A 22824-nucleotide genomic window follows, 5' to 3' on the forward strand; every position below is an offset into this window, starting at 1 on the left:
TTAATATAAAAATGTCTGGACATTGGTTGATTGAGGCTATAGTTCCATTAGCACTGTGGCATGCAGTGACTGGCAATGTTTTCATTAGGCTGTGTGTGTTTGTGATCCTCTGAACGCAGCTGTTCAAACGCTCTCCTCTGCACAAACATGACATGTTTGAGAGGAGCAAACTGCTCACGAAACAACAGCTTTTCCTTCATCAAGTGAACATGCGTGCTCCATATGCTCTTGAGCACACTTCCAATTAGCACCTAACAGGGGTTTACATCCTTACTGAGTTTCACCAATGTTTTAAAGAACCCATAATACGTCATTCAGAACCACATAACTTTTTATGTTATAATAAGACCAATAAAATAGAATGCAGATCCAAATTCAGCACTGAGTAATTTGTCTATGTGACATCAAGGACTTTATACATTTTATGATTAGTGATAATAGCCAAGACAAGGGTTCTTGTTATTCAGGTAACATTTTGCATCAAAAACAAAAGAAATACATATAAAATTACATTTTGAGCAAAGAAAATATTTTATATCATATATATTATTTCACAAAATAAATAAGAAATTATATTCTATAATTATATACAAACAAACGAATGAAGCAAAAGCAAAATGTTTGCATAAATTATGTTAACTTAGGGGGAACTAGCTTAATTTTCACAAACATATTTTAAAAAAATCATAATGGTACAAAAAAATTTGTTGATTTATTTATTAGCCAAAAATCTTTTCTGATTTGTTTTCATGAGATTCACCCACACCATGAAAAATGACTCTTGGTCGAAATAGTTTTATTTGCTAAAAGAACCACAGAGCAACTTTTTTGAAGTTATAAATAAAATATTATTATGTTTTACGAGAAAATACTACTTCAGTCTTTCAAAATTTCAGATTTAATTTAATGTGTTAACTTGCCATTTCTTATTAATTATTTGTGCAATTAATAGCAAATTCTGAGTGAAAAATCTTCCAACACCAAACTTGTAATCTTTTGCATTTCTCAGTAATTGGCAATAAAAAATAGCTTGCTGTAAATGAGCATCTTCAACAGCTCTCTGTTCAACAACAAACGCTCGTCTATTGACCTGAGCGAGACAGTAAATAACATGTTTAGCATGTTCACATTTAATGTCCTATAAACAGCATTGAAACACGTCAAATTCTGAATGTAACCATGAGTCAATATTAGAGCGGAGCACAACGAGAGCAGCAGAGGAAAAGGACTTCTTCCAGACACATTCAAAAACATATATATATATATATATATATATATATATATACTGTATATACGTGTGTATGTATTTCTTTATGTTAAGCCTCTCTATGAGTGTGCTGCTGTTTAAATGTTTGCTGTCATGAAAAGGCTATACAGTGACATCAAAGAAGGGTGCGGAATATAAATTATAACATGTCCATGTTTCTAATCTAAATCTGTGAGAGGGTGGGTGCTGGACAGAAGAGAGATTCATTCATTGGTTCATTCATTCAGTGCTGGTGGACACATGGCTGGAGCGTTTAATAACATCTCGGCCTTCACAGCTCTGTGTCAGTAAACAGACCAAGATCCTCCTGCAAACCGTCTGCAGAACGACAAAATCACACCGTCTTCAACAGCACACTACATGTATACAGAAGACCATTTAACGGAATGGTTCACCTAAAAATAAATTTTTTTCTGAAAATCTACAAATCTACTCATCCTCAGTCCATCCAAGATTAGGATGAGTTTGTTTCTTCATCAGGTTTGTAGAAGTGGAGCATTGCATCAGTGTCTCATCAATGGATGCTCTGCAGTGTATGGGTGCCGTCAGAATGAGAGCTGATAAAAACATCACAATACTCCACAGCACTCCAGTCCATCAGTTAATGTCTTGAGCATTAACAAAAGACAAAAGCTGTGTGTTTTAAAATTTTTAACTGTAAACCGTTGCTTCCAGATTAAATGGTCAATAATCCATAATTCCTCCAGTAAAAAAAAAAAAAACTCCTCTTGTCTCACACATCAAAATCCACTCACATATTTGTTTAGAGGTGTGCAGATTTCTCTCCTGATTCAGACAAGACCACTTTTTCACTCTAGGAAGATTATTATGGACTCATATTTTAGCTGGAAGCAATGGTTTGAAGTTAAAAATATCTTAATAATGGTTTTGTTTTGCTTTTGTCTTCTCCAGATGTTAACTGATGGACTGGAATGTTTTGGATCACTTGTGATGTTTTCATCAGCTGTTTGGACTCTCATTCTGACGGCACCCATTCACTGCAGAGCATACATTGATGAAACACTGATGCAATGCTACATTTCTCCAAATCTGATGAAGAAACAAACTCATACATCTCGGATGCCCTGAGAGTAAGGGCATTTTCAGATTATGTCAAATCACTAAAATAACTAAAAATTACTAAAAATTGTACTTAAATTGAAAGTAAAATAAATCAAGCTAATGTCAAAATGTTAATTAAAACTATAAATAATGCTAAAATAACACTGGATCCCAAAGCATTGTGGGATTTCTTTCTCCATGCACCGACTGTTTGTCTTTAGTGGAAGTTAAATATTAGGTGAACTGCATATAAATACTCAGAAAAGGGAAAGTTTATCCTATTTACGTCTGCAGTTTTCTCAGTTTCAATCTCAGAGTTTGTAAAGCTTGAAAAATGAAATAGTAGAAGTTTCGATTTCAAAGTTTTTGCTCATTATAAAATATTAAATACAAACTAGAAGTCAGAAGTCATAATCAGACAGATATCTAGTGTGAAGATTTTCATCCAGACGGTTCGACCCAGTTAAACTTTTCCTCTCCTGTGCAGTAAATACCGAAGGAGGCAGTAAAACGTCTCAGACTCTGATATCTTTGGCTCGATTTGATCTCAACTCTCATTCCTTTGGTGCTTGGGAATGTTTCGTCCCACATCTACATGTCTTTCTTGTTTAAACATCTCAACGGAGAGCTAATTTGAACGTATTCTGTATTTAATGAACTCGTGATTTAATGAAGAAAGAGTTTACAAAAAACAACCACAATCCATTTTCTCTATTACATTCTCTGCATTTACACTAACGACCTCATCCATCCCAGTCCAGCATTCATGGAAGGAGTCTTATAATCATGGCAAAGACATAGGAAGCTCGCAGCAAACATTTCAAGATGTTAAAGACAGAAACATCAGCCGAAACCATGAAAACCAACCTCTTTAATATCTGCACTGGAGTAAACCACTCCACCACTATCTAATAAAAAGCCAAAATAATCCCTCAATATTATCTCAGTTTAAAACATGTTTGTATTTTTCATAACCTATGCAATAAATACAAACACTAAAATACTGATCTATTCATTAATAGTTCTTCATTTAAAATAAATGTAAAATTACATTCTGTTATAATGCAAACATCACAAACACATGTTGATTTGACTTAAAATTGCTTGCACTAGGGCAAGAAATCAAACTCATCTAAAATAGATACAGTACATTAGTCATAAATATTACTCCAACAGCTATACAGAGTGTTTCAAGTTACTAAAAAAAGCTTTGAATTAAATTTCTATAATTAAACCTATTATATAGGCCTTTAAAAATCACCTCCGACCCAAGAGCTTTACATTCTGTGGAAACAGGAAGAAAGAAATATAGAAGGGGGTTATTGCTCTGGTCTCATGTGAAATATTAATGAGATGAAGTAAATAAAAATGCATTTCCTCACCCAGTTAAGATGCAGTTTCTGGTTTGGATGTAAATGCCGGTGTAAATGACCTCACATCGCACAACGTTGTTGGAGAAGTCAGACTCGGGCACCAGGAAGTCTGGATTGACTGTGACCTGGACAGGAAGTGACATGCACATCAACAACGGGATCCCGTTTGGAAATTGTCTCTACATCAGCTTTATATCTCATACCTTGAGAATGTAGTTTCCAGGAGGGATGTCTGTGATGTCGATCCACTGGCAGTCGATGTTGGCAGCGTATGTGTCGTGGCAGCCTGGACTCAAACCCTGAAAACACAGAAATAATATCTCTATGAAACCAAAACACTGAATATGATCAGCACAAATCTGTCTTCTTTAGATTTATTGCTGTTAAAAATAAAATTATTATTTTTTTGTTAATTGAAATTGAGCTAAAATAAAATAAAACATGAGTAGAAAAACTTAAATGGAAATTTGAAATCAGAAATGTATTACAGTTAGTTGCCTTAGCTATAATAGTCCTATTAATAAAAAATACATCAAGCACAAATTCATCTCAACCATGGTTATTACTGTCTAAACTGAAATGATTTTTTTGCTAATTGAAATAAAGCTGAAATAAAATAAAATATAAATATGAAATGAAAATGGTGCAACTAAATGTAATAATTGATGTATGCAAGAATACATCAATAATAATTCAATGATCAGCAATAATGTTTAATCCAGGGTTATTATCAATAAAACTAAAAGTGTTACTATTTATTTAATGTTAATTGACGGAATGGAAATAAAATTAAATTAATTATAAAATAAGATGTAAATATGAGATTTAAAAAAAAAACTTTAATTAACTGGAAATAAATAAAAACTAAAACTGATATAAAAATAAATCAAACCTAAATAGTAATATAAAAAACTAATGAATAAAAATGACCAAAAAATATCATAACATTAACTTAAAATTATAAAATTTAAAATATAACAACAAAAACTAATCCAAAATATAAATAAAAACTTTAATAGCATATACATACTAATAAAAAATAACACTGGTATTGTAGTGTTATTGAGATTCGATTATAATTTTCATTAATATTTTGAGTGGAAATGTTTTTAAGTGAACTATAATAATGCTGCTGTGCATTGTGGGAAACTGTGATGTGTGTGTGTTTGTACCTGTGTGTGTGCGGTGCAGGCATATCGGCGGTGAAATCCAGGATCACAGCCCGTATCTTCCAGACAGAAACTGGCCTTGTGACCCTCAGCGACCTTCAGTCCGGTGTTGATGTCCAGCAGATCATAGTGACTGAACGCATCCATGCTGTGATAATGCCTGTTAGAAATCACAAAGATCATGCACTGCCCATGTGTTATGATTAACTCCTCTATTAATACATACACATAATGATTTGAACAAATACAGTAATCCATTGAAATGCATCACATACATAAGATTTATAAAACTCATAATACTAAAAAATTTAACTTTGTAATGTATTTTATAATATTGTGCTGATTTTATAAGAAGCATGAATTGCAGTGAATGCATTGCAGTAGGGTTTTTATTATTTATAATTTTATCATAATTTATAATCACATCACCTATTTGCTGAATGAAATCCAATACTTGTTTCTTACTAATTTTGGGCTGCTGATTTTAAAAATACTTCTTGTTTTGCAGCAGCAAGTAGCACTTTCAGACAAAATATGTGCATTTCATAGCATTATTGCTTTCGACAAGTATTTGTGCAGTGAAGAAGTCTCATATCATCCCATAATCAGCAGAAAAACACCCCCCACACACAATTCCTGTCTGAATCTGAGCCAGATCACAACTATCTGTTCAATTCTAAGCCCGTTTTCACATATATTACATTATTTGGCAAAGAAATGAGCCTCATGTTTTCTGTGTTGATTTAGTAAGTTTTTTTTTGCAAATCATCTGATTTTATTTAAAGATGCATGGCTGTGTAATCACTAGAATGATAATAATCAGACTCTCACTGATGACAGCTGTGCCACTCCCACTGATGTCTGGGTTTGACGGGCAGAAAGTCAGTCGTTCCCATGTTTCTGACCTTCTGTGGGAAGCGCAGCAGAACCCTGTAGTCGATGTCTCTGACTGTGGGTCTGTATGCAGATCTGAAAGATGAAAGACAGCAGAAGATGAGCTCATGGATTATTGGGTCACGAGAGTTCATGCATCACAAAAAAAATACATTTGCATATATTTTTAGCAAAATAGACCAACATTCAAACCATGCAACATTTATTTTGTAGGGTACACTACGCCTGCTTCAACTGTCCAGTATGGCAAGAAACTGCAAACTCAACATATTGTGACCAAAAAATGTATTTGTACAATGTCTGAACATCATTGCATAAGACAAAAAACTCAAAGCAAGATCTTTTTTCTTCACTAACGTTCACTTTTTATGATTTTTGAATTCTATGTGTGTTTGAATCCGCTGGTGTTTTAGTGATTTTAGTTAATGTATAAATTTAAGTTCACACCAGGGTCATAGTAGAAGAAACCACAGGTGGTTACAATTATGAATGAAATCATATGATGCATTATAAGGTTCTTAATTAATGTGTTAAAATACTTTTATAATGCATGAAGGCTTCAAGTAAAGTGTTACACTTTTAGAGTCAAATGTTTAGCTTTGTTTGTGAAAAAAATGAAATTTCTTTGATATTTTGTATCTAGTGCAATGGTTTTCAGACATTTTTAACCCACGTTGTGTTCTGGTCTCATGTCTTAAAATTGTCTCATTATGCTATATTATGTTTTTATCAGCTTGTTTTCTTTGAATTAGCACGTTTTCTGTTTCTTTTTGCAACTGACTGGCTATCTGAGCTTATGTACCTCATTGCCCAAATTATTCACAAATAATGCCTTTTTTCACTTAGAAACTGATGCACATAAATTCAGATGATATAGTATAATATTATAATAAATCAATTCAGGGATATCTGCTCTTAACTCTCTTCAACACTGAACAAACTGATGTCTCATTATTTTTATTAAAGCAAAACGGGCAAAAGTCCATGTTCTTTGGAGAGAGTTAGACTATGTTTGATAGTTTGATCAAATGCATTTACATGAAGTGTACAACGAGTCTAGTTTCAAATACATCCAACATCCCTACAATGGGGTTCTGGGTTGAAAATCTGGAAATGTTTGAAAAAATAAAAAGTTGATTTAGGAAAAAATGCTGTCATTAAAGCAAAAGAGAGACACAAAACATACTATTAAACGTTCTTTAATTTTAAATACATGTTAAATAAAAATGCTGTCATAAATGCAAAAGACAGACTATACTATAAAATATTTACAGTTATAGGATCATACGTAAAAATAAAATAAAAAAACTCTTTATGTGATTTATGATCGGAACTAAATTAAATAGGTAATTTAGCGTGACTTAAGTGTCTAAAATGCTTGTTATGGTCGCTATAAATCCACATGTACTCATAACGCACCGCGCCAGGCAGTTCTCCTCCGCCGCGCACCGGAGCGCGTACATCTGGACGCGCTGGATGTATGAACCTGCCTGGATGGAATATGGATCTGGCACGAGATCAGGAAGACCTATAGAAGAGCACAACACAAACATAATGTTTTAAAGAAAGCACACACATCTCCCGAGATGCTGAGGCTAAAACCGTCTATTGCGCGCAGCTCACCGTTTTGGAAGTATCCGGTGCCGTAACCGGTGCCAGGCGGCGGGCGGCGCGGGATGACCGTCCTGCCTCCAGGCGGGTAGATGTTATAATAAACTGTATTCCTGTTTCGCGGATCATCTCCTGCCATACTTTCAGACGTGGTTCCCTGCTCCACATTTGGAGTTTGCGCTCTGGAAATCCCCGCTTCATTATAGCTTCCGTTAGTTAAAGTGTTTGAATTCTCTCTGGGTGCTTCCAGGTGTTGGAGATTGGCAACCGCTGGAGACCTCCGTGCGCTATTATCCCCGTGTGCCGGGGTTATTCCGCCGCCGGAGTATTCAGACGTAGCGGTGGCGGTGGATCTGGTTCCTGGAGGTGCTCTGAGCCGCTGACGCACCTTCATTTGTCTGGCGCCAGGCGCGCGGCTGTTGGCCGCGATGTATTGCATGCGGTCCCGACCCAAGAGCGCGGTGCTGCCGCTATTAGTGCTCACAGAATCGGACGCTTCCATTCGAATTTGCGTGGTTCTGTCTGTCCTGGACTGTCTTCTGGACGTCACCGGTGCTTGGTACTCCGATCCGGTGCTCATTAAACTGAACACCTGGCCGTTATTCACCCATTGGATCCGGTTCCTCCAGGGCGCGGAGTGTTGCGCGCTGATAAAGTTATTAAGTCCTTGAAGTAAATAGAAAACCAAAAGCAGGTTTGGCATCTTGAGATTAATTTTAGAGCTGGACGGTCACTGATATGGGCTCCCAGCACAGATGTTCCTCCGCCAGTGAATGATGCACTCTGAGGCGCGTAAACGGCATAGTCCGGATCTTCCTCGAGATACTGGAAACGGACCGAAGGACCGCGGACGGACATTTATCAAATTGTGGGAGCCCACGCGCGCATGCACAGGCAGGGATACGCGCGCTTAACTCTCTCCTCGCCGGACAAACTGGTGGCTCATTAGTTTCGCTAAAGCAATGCAATAATAACTAAATGAATAAATAAAAACTACATAAGTAAATAAAAAATAAAAGAAACACATTTAGTTAAAATGCTTTAATTAAAGCAAAATAAACAAACAAAATATTATGAAACGTTTTGTTTATGGGAATTATACTTTTTTATAAGTTTTTTTAGATTATACATTTTTTTTTTTGAATTCTTAAAAAAGAGAGACACACACACACAAAAAAAAAAAGAGACACAAAACAAATACTAGTTTTGTAATGTGTGGGATATGTGTGTGTGTGTATATATATATATATATATATGGGCCTATATGTTTATAAGGACTGTGCGGGATAATAATACTATAAAACCTTCCATAATTTAAATGTAAGCATATATTCAACAGGATTGTGGGGGTGTCATTAAAGCATTAAAGCAAAAGTGTGTGTGTGTGTGTGGGGGGGGGGGGTCTGTTATTAAAGCAAATGAGAGACACAACACAAACATTTAGGATTTTGAAAGAAAAGTTAAAAAGACAGATCTTTATAAATGCTAATTATGTATATACTGTATGTATGAGAATACAAAATTACAATCTAAGTGCATAAAGATGTATACGTTTTTTCAGGATTCTAAAAACTAACTACAAACCAATATTTGGTCCTACACTGGTTAGCCCTAGTTTTAGTTTAATGTAGGTTCAATCTGCAGCCCTGCTCTCCATGATGGTGTATTTCATTGGCTATTCCATTTTATTTTCTGTTGAAAACTTTTTATAACAGTTGAGTTCTATTTGCCACTGTATATTTGTAGAAAGACTCTGCACATTGGTATTCTGGTGAGATGTTTGTGAGACTGAGAGAGTCCATTAGATGGCAGCACACTAACAGAAAACACACAGACTGAAGTAGATTCATGTCATCAAAATTCAACATGTCATGTCAGCAATTCATGTCTCTGCCAGTGATTGTTTATATTGGTCTCAAACATCCATTCAACAGCAATAACAACACACTGACACACATTAAGAAGAAAATTACTGTATAAAAAGCTAGGGAAAAAGTGTTTTTCATATTTTCAAAACAATATTTTTAAATGCTATAATTATTATTATTATGTTTAATTAATTCATAATTGTCTCATAATTTAAATTAGGCTGAAAATCCCTTATAAGGTTAATAATAACAGCAGGTTCCCAACAAGGTTATTATCAATAACTAAAACTAAAACATAATCATCATTGTTATTACTTGAATTAAAATAGAAATTGAAATAAACTTAAATATAATATTTTTGTTTAGTTTAATTATAGTCTAAATAAACATAATAAAAACTATTTAGACAAATGAAAAAAGCAACACTTGAAACATAAAGAAACATAAAATTACTTAAGTTTAAAATGAAACAATAAAAGTACTAACTACAAATAAAATAAAAACCTAAACTAAAAGAGATTTAAAAAAAAAAATATATGACAAAAGCACAACAAATTGCTAAAACTAATTAAAAGTTTAATTAAATATTTAAAAAAAAATAAATAAAATAAATAATAATAATGATGAAAAACACTGGTTCCATGTGTCAACTTACCCCAGATAACATGAAAAATGGTATTTGATGCTTTGTTAACTGCAGTTACTATATTATACTTTCAGTTTAACATTTGCATTGGTTTATACAGGCTAGTTTTACACATTTTGGCGTGAGTTTTTGATGCATTTACACAGGTTTGACCAGCAGGCGTCAGTGATCAGATTTAACTGAAATAAAAAGCTTTTTTAACATTATACAATCTACCATTCAAAAGCCTGGAGTCAGTATAATTGTACTTCTTCTTTTTTTTCTTGCGGTTATAGGAATTATTACCTGTATTTAGCAATAATGATGAATGTTACAAAAGGGTTCTATTTCAGATAAATGCTGTTCTTCTGAACTTTTTTATTCATCAAAGAATCCTGAAAAAAATATTCTCAGCTGTTTTCAACATAATAATAATAATAAATGTTTTTTGAGCAGCAAATCAGCATATTAGAATGATTTCTGAAGATCATGTGACACATAAGACTGGAGTAATGATGCTGAAAATACAGCTGTGCATCACAGAAATAAATTACATTTCACCAGATATTCAAATAGAAAGTAGTTATTTTAAATAGTAAAAATATTTCACAATTTTACTGCTTTTGCTGTAAAATAAATGCAGGGCGGATGAGCAGAAAACATAAAAAATCTTACTGTTCAAAAGCTTTTTGACTCGTAGTGTATAATAACCCAAGTTAGGAAGCATATTCAGTTTCGCATTCCTTGTATGTGTCACTCAGTCAAATCTTAGTACTTGGAAAGCCAAACATGGCCAGAGCTGCTGATAGAGTAACGTGACACTGCGAGCAGGAATAGAAATGAGCTGGAAACACCCCTGACATCCTCCATAAGAGCAGAGAGCCGAGCAGACACTCACACTCCCTCCACAGAAGAGACTAAGATACAGTTTAGACTACAGTAAGTATCAAACATTACATTGAGTCTTTACTTGTGTGTCTTAAAGTGCCAAATGTGTAAAACAAACCACAAGCAGAAGCCTTGCTTTCCACCAGGTTTTGGACATTGTATGTACAGTAGCGAATAAACTCCGAGTCTTTGGCGCTCCTGGTTGTTTCTCTGTTGGGTTTGTTGAATAAAATCTTCCCCGTGTTTCCTCCCGACATCAAACTAACGCTGCTACGCTTTGAAATTATTTCATTCGTAAATCTAGGTGTCCAGAGCTGCACTGATCTTTGTGTGATTTCACCAAGATGGCCTTTAATGGTTTGAGCACAAGATTTCCCAAAAGGAATATATTTCCACACAACTGATGCAGAAACATTATTCTTCGAGGAATTGCCATCTAAATGATAGAGCCTATAATAAGGGCTGAAGGTCACCTTTAATTTACTTCTGGAAGCAGGTGAGAAAACGCATTTTTGCCATTCAAGGAGATACTGTACGCAGCATAAACGAGCTCTCGGGCTTGTGGATCATGGAATATGTGACTTGCAAGGGAGAATAGTGCAAGCGGATTGCCAGAATGGATGTATGATCTATAATCCGATGAACAAAATGTTTATTTGTCTCATTTTGAAGCATCAACCTTGTGCGTAAAGCGCGCGTCTCCAAAGGCGCGCAAGGATTATCATGTGCGCAAACGAGAAAACTATTACAGCAAAACATTAATTGAACTAGAAGAAAAAAACAGCACTTGCATTTGTAATTGGGAAAATATACTTCATGTACATATTATATACTAGTGCTTCTGTATGAGAAAAGCGCGTAAATGCATTACTATTATTTATTTACTTCTGTAATTATTATATACACCTAAATATGCCAGTCAGTTCAACAGTAAATACAGTTTTTAATTTATTTAGTTTTAGTGAATATATTTACAGATATTTAAAATGTTATTTTAATATCTAGCTATTTTGTTGCTATTTGCATTAAATATGTATCATAACTCTAACATTTTGTTTTTAGTAAACTATATAATTAAATTAATTATTTACAGATTGAAATATGAATTAATTCTGTTTTAATATGCACTGTGTTGCGATTTAAAAAAAAAAATAAAACTATAAAAATAAACTGGACAAATATGCTATGAATAAATGCTATATATTTCTATGTTATCCACGACAACAACATAAATATAAATTGTTTAAAATGTAGGACTTATTTAAAACAAACAAAAAACAACAACTAAAAGAACAAAAAATAAATAAAACTAATATAACCAAGCAAGTATTTTCGTATAATAAGACATTATTTTTTATTAATATAAAACACTTGTTCAACACTTGTTCAGGAGCCAAGTGTCAGCAGGAATGCATGCAAGTTTTTACTTGCAAACACGAAAGCGCGCGAACACGTGTGTGGATCATGCGAGATATATATATATATAAACTTGCATGCATTCCTGCTGACACTTGAAGGCCGCAATGTCCAAATTTGTCAGTGTCCATACTCCCTCATTTAAAGCGTCCCGGAGACCCATGAGTCTGTGTCACGTGGTCTGCATTAACCCGAGACACGTAATAAACTGCTTCTCATCTAGAAATAAAGGAAGATGAAGATTTACAACAAAACGAAAACCAGTTTGAATTTGTTGCTCGTGCACACTGGTCAGCAGTGACCTGGTGCCTGTCCTGTTGGTAAGCCAGACCAAGTTAATCTAGTAAAGCAGGGTTGGGTCTGATACTAAAAAACCAGTAAACCACCACCTGTCCAAAACTCGATATATGCTGGTTACTAGCACATATTTTATAAGACAATTAAATATATCTATTTTTTATGGTAATATGATAATATAAAGTATTCAACATTTGCCTATTGATAATTAGAAATATAATTTTGTAATGATAAGCATATCTCTAGTTTGTTCCATGAAGTATTTAATTTTATTGAAATTGAAATTAATAATAATAGAAAATACAAAATACTAAAACAGTAAACATATTGACAAATATATATATATATATATATGTGTGTGTGTGTGTGTGTGTGTGTGTGTTTATATATACATTTTATGAATGTTTATATTTCATATATAATACACACACACACACACACACACACAGATTACATAACTCCAGTAATTCAAGTTTATTTGTTTATAACGCTTTTTACAATACAAATTGTTACAAAGCAACTTTACAGAAAATTACATTTCTACAATATTTAGTATTATAATAATTTATACAGTAATATTGCATAAAGGTTTAATTAAAGATTAGACATTTATACTAATAATTTAAAAGATATCAGTGTCTCATGTGGTCCCTTGTATATCCACACAAACAATAATACTATATGAAATTTCTTCTGAGTATTTATATGCTCTCTAGACACTAATACTAGTAGTTCCTAATAATCCAGGACAAATAATAACAAAAATAATATACTTGAAATGTCGTTGTTCGAAAGTGTCAGGTTCTATTAATAATCCACAAAGATGCCTCACACATTTCCAATGCTGTCGCTCCTCAGCTGTCTCAGATATGAGGGTGTGTTACAACAAATTCAGCACACAAGTCCCTCACACACACATCATTTCCTGGAGGCTCACAAAGAGCAGTTGAGTCTAAATGTCTAAAACTGCGATTGAAAAGCATACGAATATCAACTCGCATTTCAACTAAAATAGGAAAAGCTGAGCTACAGCTCTGCTACTTTTTTGAGGTCTTGGTGACAAACCATGACGTTGGAGACGTTCTCACCTTTCCTCCAGCCATTCCTCGTGGTCCAGGGTCTGATGGAGTTACAGTGTGACACGGACTTGAATCTGTTAGAGATCAGAGCATGCACATCTATTTACATCTCACAGAAGCCCTTCTCTTCTGACACTGAAGGCATGTCACCTAAATATAACGGCTCACACACATAACCATGCTCTAGACTCCTGACAATGCATCAGCAGATACCCTCCAATCCAGTACAGTCATAGAAATGCTTTCCAATCTGTTGGACAACCTGCAGGACTGCAAAGAGATCAAATGGAGAGCAAACAGGGACTCGTGCTTCAGAAGTGATCTCAACAATCTGTGCTCAGATTTGCTAAGACAACACATTTGTATTCAAGCCAGAGATCTAAATATAAACGTAAACATTTCTCATTTAAATTCTACATCTGCCACAACTATTGACTTCTGTTGGGCCGTTTCTGTAGCTCAAGTGGTAGAGCATTGCGTTACCATGCGCAAAGTTTTTATTTATTTTGTAAAATATAAAATTGGGAGTTTGAATCCCTGGGAACACATGTTAGGAAAAATTGCTAGACTGAATGCAATATAAGTCGCTTTGGATAAAAGCGTCTGCTAAATGCATTCATTTAATTTCTACAATTTATAAACGTTCAAATTTGTAGCTAACACAGTAGTTTTGTCTTGTTTTCAGGTACAAATATTTAAACATTCTTAAATCAAGGTACATTTACTTATGCAAAATAATGTAAGATAGACTTGTTTTACAAAAATAAATAAATAAAGTAAAAGTTTTTTTCTTTAAAACAATATCCTATCAAAAATGTATTTACAATAAATAAATTAGCAAACTAAAATATGTTTAACGAAGTATTTATGTAAATGCATTTTCTAACAGTATTTTTTTTATTTATTTTGTAAAATATATATTTAAAATATAAATATATATATTTTTAAAGCATATAAGAACTACATTCACATTTAAAGAAAAACGTAATTTGTCATCTATAACAAATAGATGAATAGAAATCAGCGAAGGCCGCAAACATTGATACTAAAATGAGACAAAACTGAGATAACCTTGAAGCCATAAAAGCTCTCACAGCTCACAGCGAACATGTTTGTCATTCGCTCCTGGTATTAGATTCCAGTCTGCATGAACAGATGCCAGTATAGAGGCCTACTGTTACACAACACGATCACAAATGATGTCCGTTTCCATTCCTCTATTTATTATCATGCATCAAACACTATTAAAGTGCTTTCTGTTTATTGATATTACTTAATATTATGGCACAAAAAAAATAGTTCACTGTACCATAGACACAAATCCATGCATAAAATAAGGAAGGGAAGTTTCTGATTGTTTGTGTGCAATGAATGTACTTCAATAAAGTTTAGTAGCCTTTTGACATTTCAAACAAGCTATAAATACCAACACACTGACCTTGTGTCTGAGCTGTTATATGGCTTATAAAACTTTGAATAAATGCTTGAATAAATGTAAACCCAGAACCAACATTGCTATACCAAGTATTTTGCCAGAGTAGTTTTTGATGTAGTAAGTGAAGGGATATAAATATATCAGGAAATAATGAAATAAACAATGAAATGTACAGTGACATGTAAACATAAATAAACAAACTAAAATGAGAACTTGCAAAAAATGCCCTAGAATTTAATATGGGCTAAATTAAATAGCCTTCAATTAATAAATATACAACACATAAGCATAAAGGGTGTAATGTTCTTTTTATGAAGAATGAAAATGACACAAAATATGATACACTGGGAAGTAAATCAACAATAACAGCATGAAATGCATATTTACTGTATATTTATTTCAACATTTTTATTAAATGATTTGATTCAATATTTAGTTTTTCCCATTACAGTCCTCCATCAAAGTCCAGAAACTCAAATCATAAAAAGTTTGATCTTTTCTACACATGTCCCAATGTTGAGAATGAAAGCACAACACAGATTTCTGTTCTGATTGAAGATGGTAGAGCTTTGGCTCATTTATAAATGCCATAAACTGTTCGTCTCAGGGAATCCAAGAGAGTAATGCTTGTTTTTAATAAAACAAAGTTACATAGAGCAATATAAAATCACAGGCTTTTGCCATCAGTTTTAAAATAAGTTAGTATTTATTTACAAAATCCATCTAGTGGCAGAAGCTATTTACAGTTCTATACACACACCATCTTCATTCCAACTAAAGAGATGCTGCAAAGAGAATAAGGAAAATAGATATGAAAAACATCTTTCCAATGATGCACGTCATACAGTAAATAATAAAGGATGGAGGATCTTACCTATAAGACGTTCAACAGCGAGTTCTGAATGCCTTCATAAACTTGGTCATAGAGCTCGTCTTTTGTTCTCATTCCGTCCAGACATTCTGCAGATAGGAATCATGCATGTGAGTTACAGATCACAGAATGCCTTTTTAACGCTAGATTGGTTGACATACGTATATCTAGTCCGCTGTTTTCCATCTCAAGCCTGTGTTTCAAGTACATGGGCCACACGTGGCCATCGAACAGACCAGGAGGGTCAGGAACGGTGTAAGTTCTCATACTGAAATAAAGGAGACGGATTTGTTCGAAAACCAGCTAAGAATCATCCTCAAACATCTGATCTTAAAAAGCCATTCTCACCTTCTTCTTCTTTTGCACTCCCCGTATGGAATGGTGACATAGTAGCACTTGCTGTAGACGTCAAGCAAAGGCCTGGAGGTGAAAACAAGAGGAAACCATCAAGCTGAATAAAACCATTAAGCTGAATAAACCCAACAAGTCTTAGAAGACTCCTACTTGTAGTTATAAAGAAGAAATCCCTCTATAATGAGTATGTGGATCTCACGCTCAGGGTCCGAGCCGTCAGATTCGGGTGAAACGCTCACGCCGTGGGAACGTGCAAACTTCACCGGGTTCTCCATCCATCCCTTAACCGTGTTCACCATGGCATCCATGTCCAAGGCGGTCATCACTACACAAGGAGACAAAGAAGACAAAGCGTGTCTCACATGCTTGGATAACCAAAAGTAAAATAATCCATTGAAGACTTTATCTCTTCTAATTGTCCTTTCTCTTTTTAAGGGATGTTAATAATTAATATAATAGGACTGTGAGACAAATTTACACTACCAGTCTAAAGTTTGGACACGCTTATTTTTTATTACTGCTATTTTAGAGTAATAAAATGATTAAAAGAACATCTTTGTCTAGCGGCTGTTCTCACTCTAGATGCTCATCTTGGGATGCTTTTAAACACTAATGAAGGAGGAACATGTATAATGATGAAGAAAATCTAATTCATTCACACACTCTCAGAAAAAAAGGTACTAAAGACCTTTTTAAAAGACACACCTTTGTACCTAAAGAGTCGATATTGGTTCCTTAAAGGCACATAATAATAGCTAAAGTTTACATATCAGTACCTAAAAGGTACAAAAGTGTACCTTTTGAAACGGTACCACCCCAGTGCAAGCCTTTGTACCTTTTTTCTGAGATTGCAGGCTGTTTATATTCACCTACAGAGAACATTTCAATCATTAAGTGTGTCCAGACTTTTGACGTGCAATGTAAGAAAAATAGTTTTGCCGGGTTTTAGGATTATGTTACTATAATGCAGAATGTTTATGAAAAGGTGGGAATACGTTACTGTTTCTCTTCCCACAGCGAAAGCCATTCTTACCATCCCATTGTTTAAAGCCGTCCTCCCCGAGCTCTATTTGATCCTGGGGCTGCAATAACAGTGACCAATAAAACAAAAAGGTGTGGGTCGCTCAGGCAGTGCTGGTCCCACCTGGACATGTGACGCCAAGCCCTCAGGCTAGTCCTCTAAAATCATCTTCAGTTTCAACTTAATTTGGTTTCAATGCACCAAATGCGCAGTTATGCATTCACTGGACTGAATTATCTCTATCAGCATGTTCTTAGGAGAGAAAGAAGAGCCTCTAATGACAGTTAGGAATGTGTGTGTGATGCACTTAAGAGGTGTTATTAAATATATCAGTATGGGTGCTTGGAGTGAATGGTGGTATGAAGGTTGCCAGATCCTCTCACATGCCACAGAATGATAAATGCATGAGCAAGATAATCATATGGGTGGAATTAGGAGTTTAATGCTGCGAATGAATGCCTGCTAGACTCATTTATGGGTGTTTGAGGTTGGCTGTCCAGGAGAACACCAGCATATGGTTCATGAACCACAATATGGACAATGGATCCATAAATACAACAAATGACTAAGTCCTACTGTAAATGTCTTTACCTTTTCTGTTCCTTGGAAATGCGGTGGCATTAATAACATTAAGTATTTAGACACTTTAATCAAACGTAAAATGCATTAAATTGATTGCATTAGATGGTTTTGTTATCTGTAATGCAACAGCATTCACACATTCTTAAGTTTGTCTTAAATGTCTAAATACTTCTTAAAGGGGCCACACAGTATATCTCTATATAAATGAAGAAGTAAACACTTTAAGTTAAAATTGTGGGATCTGTCCATACCTTGAAAAAATCATCCTGATGTACAACACAACAGTTTGGTAAGTTCTTTATGAGTCTTCCCGTCAAAGTCGTCTTGCCTCCATTGGTCACACTGTAAAAGACGGATTACACGTGTATTAAATGATGATATCGTACAATAGAAGTGCAATATGTGGCTCTTGTGTATTAGCCTACTCACCCTCCTATTCCAATAATGAACTTCATTCTGATCCCTTTTGATCTTGGTCTTCGCAGTAGGACACTAGCAAAGGAATCGCTTCCTTTAGTTGCAGTCGGGAATGCTTTCTCTCTCCCTCTCTTTACTATTTCATTGATCGACTAGTCTTTCGCTCTCATTATATAGGCGGCCAGGCTTTGCGTCACGTAGACGTAAATCGCATGCCTATCGAGGAACCAATCAGCGTTTGAGCCGTCCTGCTCATTTGCATATTTGCACCTGTTCCACCTGTCGCTGCGCTTCAGTCGAGGGTCGCGCGCGCGGTGGGGGCAGATCGAGACGACGGCGCTGCTCTCAGGGGCAACTAAAGAGTGGAAATATACCACTAAACCATGCCAGCTAGCACACAGTTTGTGTTTAACGCGCATTTCAAACACTACCGAGATGAAGGACGTCAATAAACGCAGGTGTAATGGAATAAACACTTAAGATTCATAAATCAAAATATTCTAATCAAGATATTTTGCTTCATACATATTCAATTGTATAATCAATGCTTTGAAAAAAACAGACTAGAAAAGTAATAATTTAGCTTATATTAATACTGAAGATTGATCATTTTATTATTAATACAATTGTGTATTTTTATAAATAATTTTATAAAATATTATTATTATTATATGTAACCTGAGCTCCCTTCACCATAATTAGTACAAAAAATAAAGTTCAAATAATAATTTGCATTGCAAAAAATAATTAAGTAATAAAATAATAATAAATAAAGGAATAATTTTTATTCCAAATAAATAACGGTGATATCATTATTTTAAGAAATAAAATGTTTTTTTAATTTGTCCTCAAACTTCTAGCTGTGATATGACATACAAGTATAATATATTTGTTCCTGAATGCACAGTATGTGGTACACTTGTTTCTTCAATACCTTTGTCTCCACATTATTTCTGCCCTACATTTCATGGGTCATTTTACTGTGTGAACTCCAGTCTGGCCAGAATCCCACATGTGATTATTCATTTTCAACATCATCAAGTACTTACACAGAATATTTAAGCTTGTCGTTTAAGAAAGAGAGAGAGAGAGAGCTGACTGTAAGAACAGAGCTATGATTGATTTATGTTTTATGTTTGTTAGTATGCATTCAATTTGGATGGTTGTTAATCATTATGGAAGTGCAGATCTCAGAGCCACATGTTAAATAAAGACAAGACATGTGCGTGGTATTTCAGTATGTTTCCTCTTATGATACTTGACCATCCTGATCAAATTGTTTCCAATTACCTGACTCGTCTTGTTGGAACACTGTAAGGGAACTTTCCTCCTGGACTGAGGTGAATAGTTCCATACTTAATCAGCTCTTAGCGGACGCAGCCAAAGAGCTATATTTGGCATGATGTCTATGTAGGACACGGTACAAATGCTTCTGATGCAACTCACATAAATACCAGACTATCCGTTTAATATCAAAAGACCTGATGGCAATAGCTCTGTTCCAAAACCTTGTAAGCCTATACATAGATAAATACATAAATTGCTTTGAAAATGATCAGTTTTTCCAGCTTGACTTTACTTGACTCTTGAGATTTCAGACAGCATGAGGTGACGAAGCTCAGGTTGCATTAGTTTCTAATGTTTTGTTTCTGACATCCTGAGATCAGATGTATTAACACAAGAGTGTGTGAGTAAATGACTCATGCATGACTCACCTCATTCCTGACCCACGAACAGCTCACAACATACGCCTGCATACTGAATTATAGACACACTTTAACCTTTGGCCCTCAAGCAGTAAAAATAAAACGTAGAAACTTCCGTTACTCGTGGAGGAACATTGTTTTGGTTTTTATGTGAGTTCGGCTCCGCTATAACGTGTGGATTGATCTGGTGTTTCTGTTGGTGTGATCATGATTACAGGGGCCTGTTTCAATAACAAGGTTCAACCAACTCTGAGTTGACTTAGCCTGAGATCGAAACCCAGAGATTTTCTCATTTCAGTGTTAACATGCTGAGAGTTTTAACTTAATCTCCTTTCTGAAACGGGCCTCTGATCAACGCTTTATCAGAGCAAACACTAACAACATCAAAACTCAACCAATAACGAAACAAAGGCTGGAAAGCATCTTACTGTATTCAGTATATGCTGCTGTTGTTTTGACTTGTTCAGTTGTTTTATAGTGCTACAAAAGTTTGACCACGCTGACATTATATAACGATAGCTATTCATATCATATAATCGTGAAAATTGCATTAAGCTTTTTATATAAGCAAATAAACTAAAATATTAACTGGTTTAGAGATTGGCATTTTACCTAAGTAAACATTGTTTTGCAAATCTATTTAATGCACAACATGATTAGTGTTTTATTACAGGTTCCAACAGTTTTGCTTGCAAACACTTTTCGCTTCGAGGTTCAGACGAGGTTAAGTGAAAACTCTGAGTATGTTAACCCTGAAATGAGGAAAACTCTGAGTTTCTCATCTCAGGCTTAGTCAACTCAGGGTTGGTTGAACCTCCTTATTGAAAAGGAATCAAGAGACTATAATACATAGTTTGACAGTTAAATTGACCTTTTATTAATTATCACATCATCGATGTTAACAACTCATTCACTTATTGCATATCTTATGATACAGATGATTTACACACAGTACACTGTTATACAGTCTAATAATGTACATTATACAATAATGTGGCTTTAATTATCCCTTCAGAAAACATTATGAGCACTTGCATACTGATTGGTTAATCCAAATCACATTTCAGTATTAATATTTGTTAAAAACCACTGTTTTTTTGTTAGTTCATGTAATTCAGGTCCATTAAATAATGCTAACAGATACATTTTTTTAATTTTAACAATGTATTGACATCTATGGAGGACCTTACGCGTGAGAATAAATAAATATAAAAATACGGCTACAAATAAATTAAGAACATAATAAAATAAAGGCGATATTTAGGATAATTTTAATTGTATCATTAAAAAACTTGTTTTTGTAAGTCATTTATTCCTTTATTTATTTTTCGATTATTATATTTATTTATTTTATTTTTATTTTATTTATTTTTGCAAGCTTGTCCTCCATACAGAAATTAACAACTTTAGTGTGCTTTAATACAATGCTGTAGTTAATTTAATTATTAGTTTATTTTAACTGATGCAGTTCACAAATGATAACAAGTAGAACCTTACTGTAAATTGTTCTTGAAACATTTGTTATAAGAACTCACTGAATCCTCTCTCTGTACCCATAAGATATTATGAAGGGAAGGAAAATAAGCTCCGCCTCCTGTGACGTCACAATCGGGAAGTTTGAGTTGGAAGCACACAAGTTTGTACCGCAGAGCTGCATGAAAGAGTCTATGTACCTGGTTTACTTCCAGTGAATCCAGACGACTCTCTGAGTCCAACACTTCTGCTGTGTTTGGAGTATCATACTACAGTGCTTTTTCTACAGTATGCATATTGTGCATGGAGTTTTCTGTATGAATACTGCATTGCACAATGAAACACACTCAACTTGATCTTCAATTTCTAGTGGGATGAAAAGTAAATCATATCAGCCATAAATGTTAAAATCTTGACTCATTTGATTAGACCGACAAAGATTAAGACATTTTCAGATATAAGTGCATTAAAATGAGTTGAATAAAACATGCAATACAATGAGGTCTTGTGACAGCAATATAGCAGTAAGAAGCATTTATCATTGCATACTGTTCCAAATATGCTTAAAAAAATAAGTATGCATTGTGCATACTATGCAGTATGCCAGTATTCCATTCGGAACACAGCCCCTGACACTTAATAAGCACAAATATTACAGTTGTAAAGTTCCAGTGAACATGACCTGCTGCCAGTGACACACAGTATACAGTTCACTTTATGAGCACATGACCTCCACATACTGTCATCTCATGTGGCATACTGTTTATTTACTTGGATGAGTTTAAAAGTCAACATGAAGGTCAAGCTTTTTTTTAATAAAATCCTTATTTGCTATTATTGCTGTACACTAATATTATTATTGCTTAACATCCATTGAACTGCTGTATTAAAGGAATAGTCCACCCAAAAAATTGCTGAATATTTGCTTAATATGTCCTCACCCTCTGGTCATTCAAGATGTAGATGAGTTTGTTTCTTCGCCAGATTCGGAGAAATGTAGCATTGCATCAGTGTCTGCAGTGAATGGGTGCTGTCAGATTGGACTCTCATTCAGATGGCACCCATTCACTGCATGCACTGATGCAATGCTACATTTCTCCAAATCTGATGAAAAAACTAATTCCCCTGCATCCTGAATGGGCTAATTGAACTATCCCTTTAACCAAAATGTTCGGCAACAGCCCAAAACTATGACTAAATAATTTTTGGTGCTTGGTTGTTTTTTATGTCAAGTTGTCCAATGAAAGATTATGAAGGCAAACAGGATTTCATGTTAACTTTAAACCTGTAAACTGCTGCATTATGTAACAGGCTGAATGCGTTTCCCATCAAGTTAAAATCGTGCTGGTATTAAACATCCCAAGTTTTACATCTGTACAACAGAAATGACTGTTACACAAGATGTTTGAGTTTGCA

At 34.6% G+C, this 22824-nt stretch overlaps 2 protein-coding genes and 1 long non-coding RNA gene across 4 annotated transcripts; all 3 read right to left on the reverse strand.

Annotated features, from left to right (window-relative positions):
• Positions 1 to 3211: 3211 nt before the first annotated feature.
• LOC132154106 (protein-lysine 6-oxidase-like) lies at positions 3212 to 8404 on the reverse strand. Its single transcript, XM_059562731.1, has 7 exons — positions 7389 to 8404; positions 7185 to 7293; positions 5703 to 5840; positions 4875 to 5031; positions 3906 to 4001; positions 3712 to 3827; positions 3212 to 3613 (listed from the first exon to the last, which is right to left on the reverse strand). The coding sequence occupies exons 1-7, from the start codon at positions 8077 to 8079 to the stop codon at positions 3607 to 3609; spliced, it is 1314 nt and encodes a 437-aa protein (XP_059418714.1). The 5' UTR covers positions 8080 to 8404; the 3' UTR covers positions 3212 to 3606.
• Positions 8405 to 15667: 7263 nt separating this feature from the next.
• Positions 15668 to 18396, reverse strand: LOC132154439 (nicotinamide riboside kinase 2-like). 2 transcript variants are annotated; one of them, XM_059562989.1, is made up of 8 exons: positions 18242 to 18396; positions 18064 to 18154; positions 17243 to 17291; positions 16360 to 16534; positions 16204 to 16275; positions 16017 to 16123; positions 15859 to 15944; positions 15668 to 15769 (listed from the first exon to the last, which is right to left on the reverse strand). In XM_059562989.1, the coding sequence occupies exons 1-7, from the start codon at positions 18265 to 18267 to the stop codon at positions 15859 to 15861; spliced, it is 606 nt and encodes a 201-aa protein (XP_059418972.1). In that variant the 5' UTR covers positions 18268 to 18396; the 3' UTR covers positions 15668 to 15769. The 2 variants fall into 2 exon arrangements, with proteins under 2 accessions (XP_059418972.1, XP_059418973.1); XM_059562990.1 differs by lacking the exon at positions 17243 to 17291 and having other exon boundaries at positions 18242 to 18301.
• A 2392-nt stretch (positions 18397 to 20788) lies between these two features.
• LOC132154107 (uncharacterized) lies at positions 20789 to 22152 on the reverse strand. The gene is made up of 2 exons (XR_009437065.1): positions 22091 to 22152; positions 20789 to 22037 (listed from the first exon to the last, which is right to left on the reverse strand). It is a non-coding gene; the product is annotated as an uncharacterized LOC132154107 (long non-coding RNA).
• Between the last annotated feature and the right edge of the window lie 672 nt (positions 22153 to 22824).

Source organism: Carassius carassius, chromosome 12, assembly GCF_963082965.1.
Source record: "Carassius carassius chromosome 12, fCarCar2.1, whole genome shotgun sequence".
In the NCBI taxonomy this organism is placed as follows: Eukaryota; Metazoa; Chordata; class Actinopteri; order Cypriniformes; family Cyprinidae; genus Carassius; species Carassius carassius.

Coding starts and splice junctions, on each gene's coding strand:
- LOC132154106 (XM_059562731.1), bottom strand. CDS start 8,079: ATGCCAAACCTGCTTTTGGTTTTCTATTTACTTCAAGGACTTAATAAC. Junction 5,032..5,702: donor GAGTGGCACAGCTGTCATCA/GTGAGAGTCTGA, acceptor GATTTCTAACAG/GCATTATCACAGCATGGATG. Junction 3,828..3,905: donor CTGGAAACTACATTCTCAAG/GTATGAGATATA, acceptor CTTCCTGTCCAG/GTCACAGTCAATCCAGACTT.
- LOC132154439 (XM_059562989.1), bottom strand. CDS start 18,267: ATGAAGTTCATTATTGGAATAGGAGG. Junction 17,292..18,063: donor ATCAGGATGATTTTTTCAAG/GTATGGACAGAT, acceptor CTGTTATTGCAG/CCCCAGGATCAAATAGAGCT. Junction 15,945..16,016: donor AAACAGCGGACTAGATATAC/GTATGTCAACCA, acceptor TCCTATCTGCAG/AATGTCTGGACGGAATGAGA.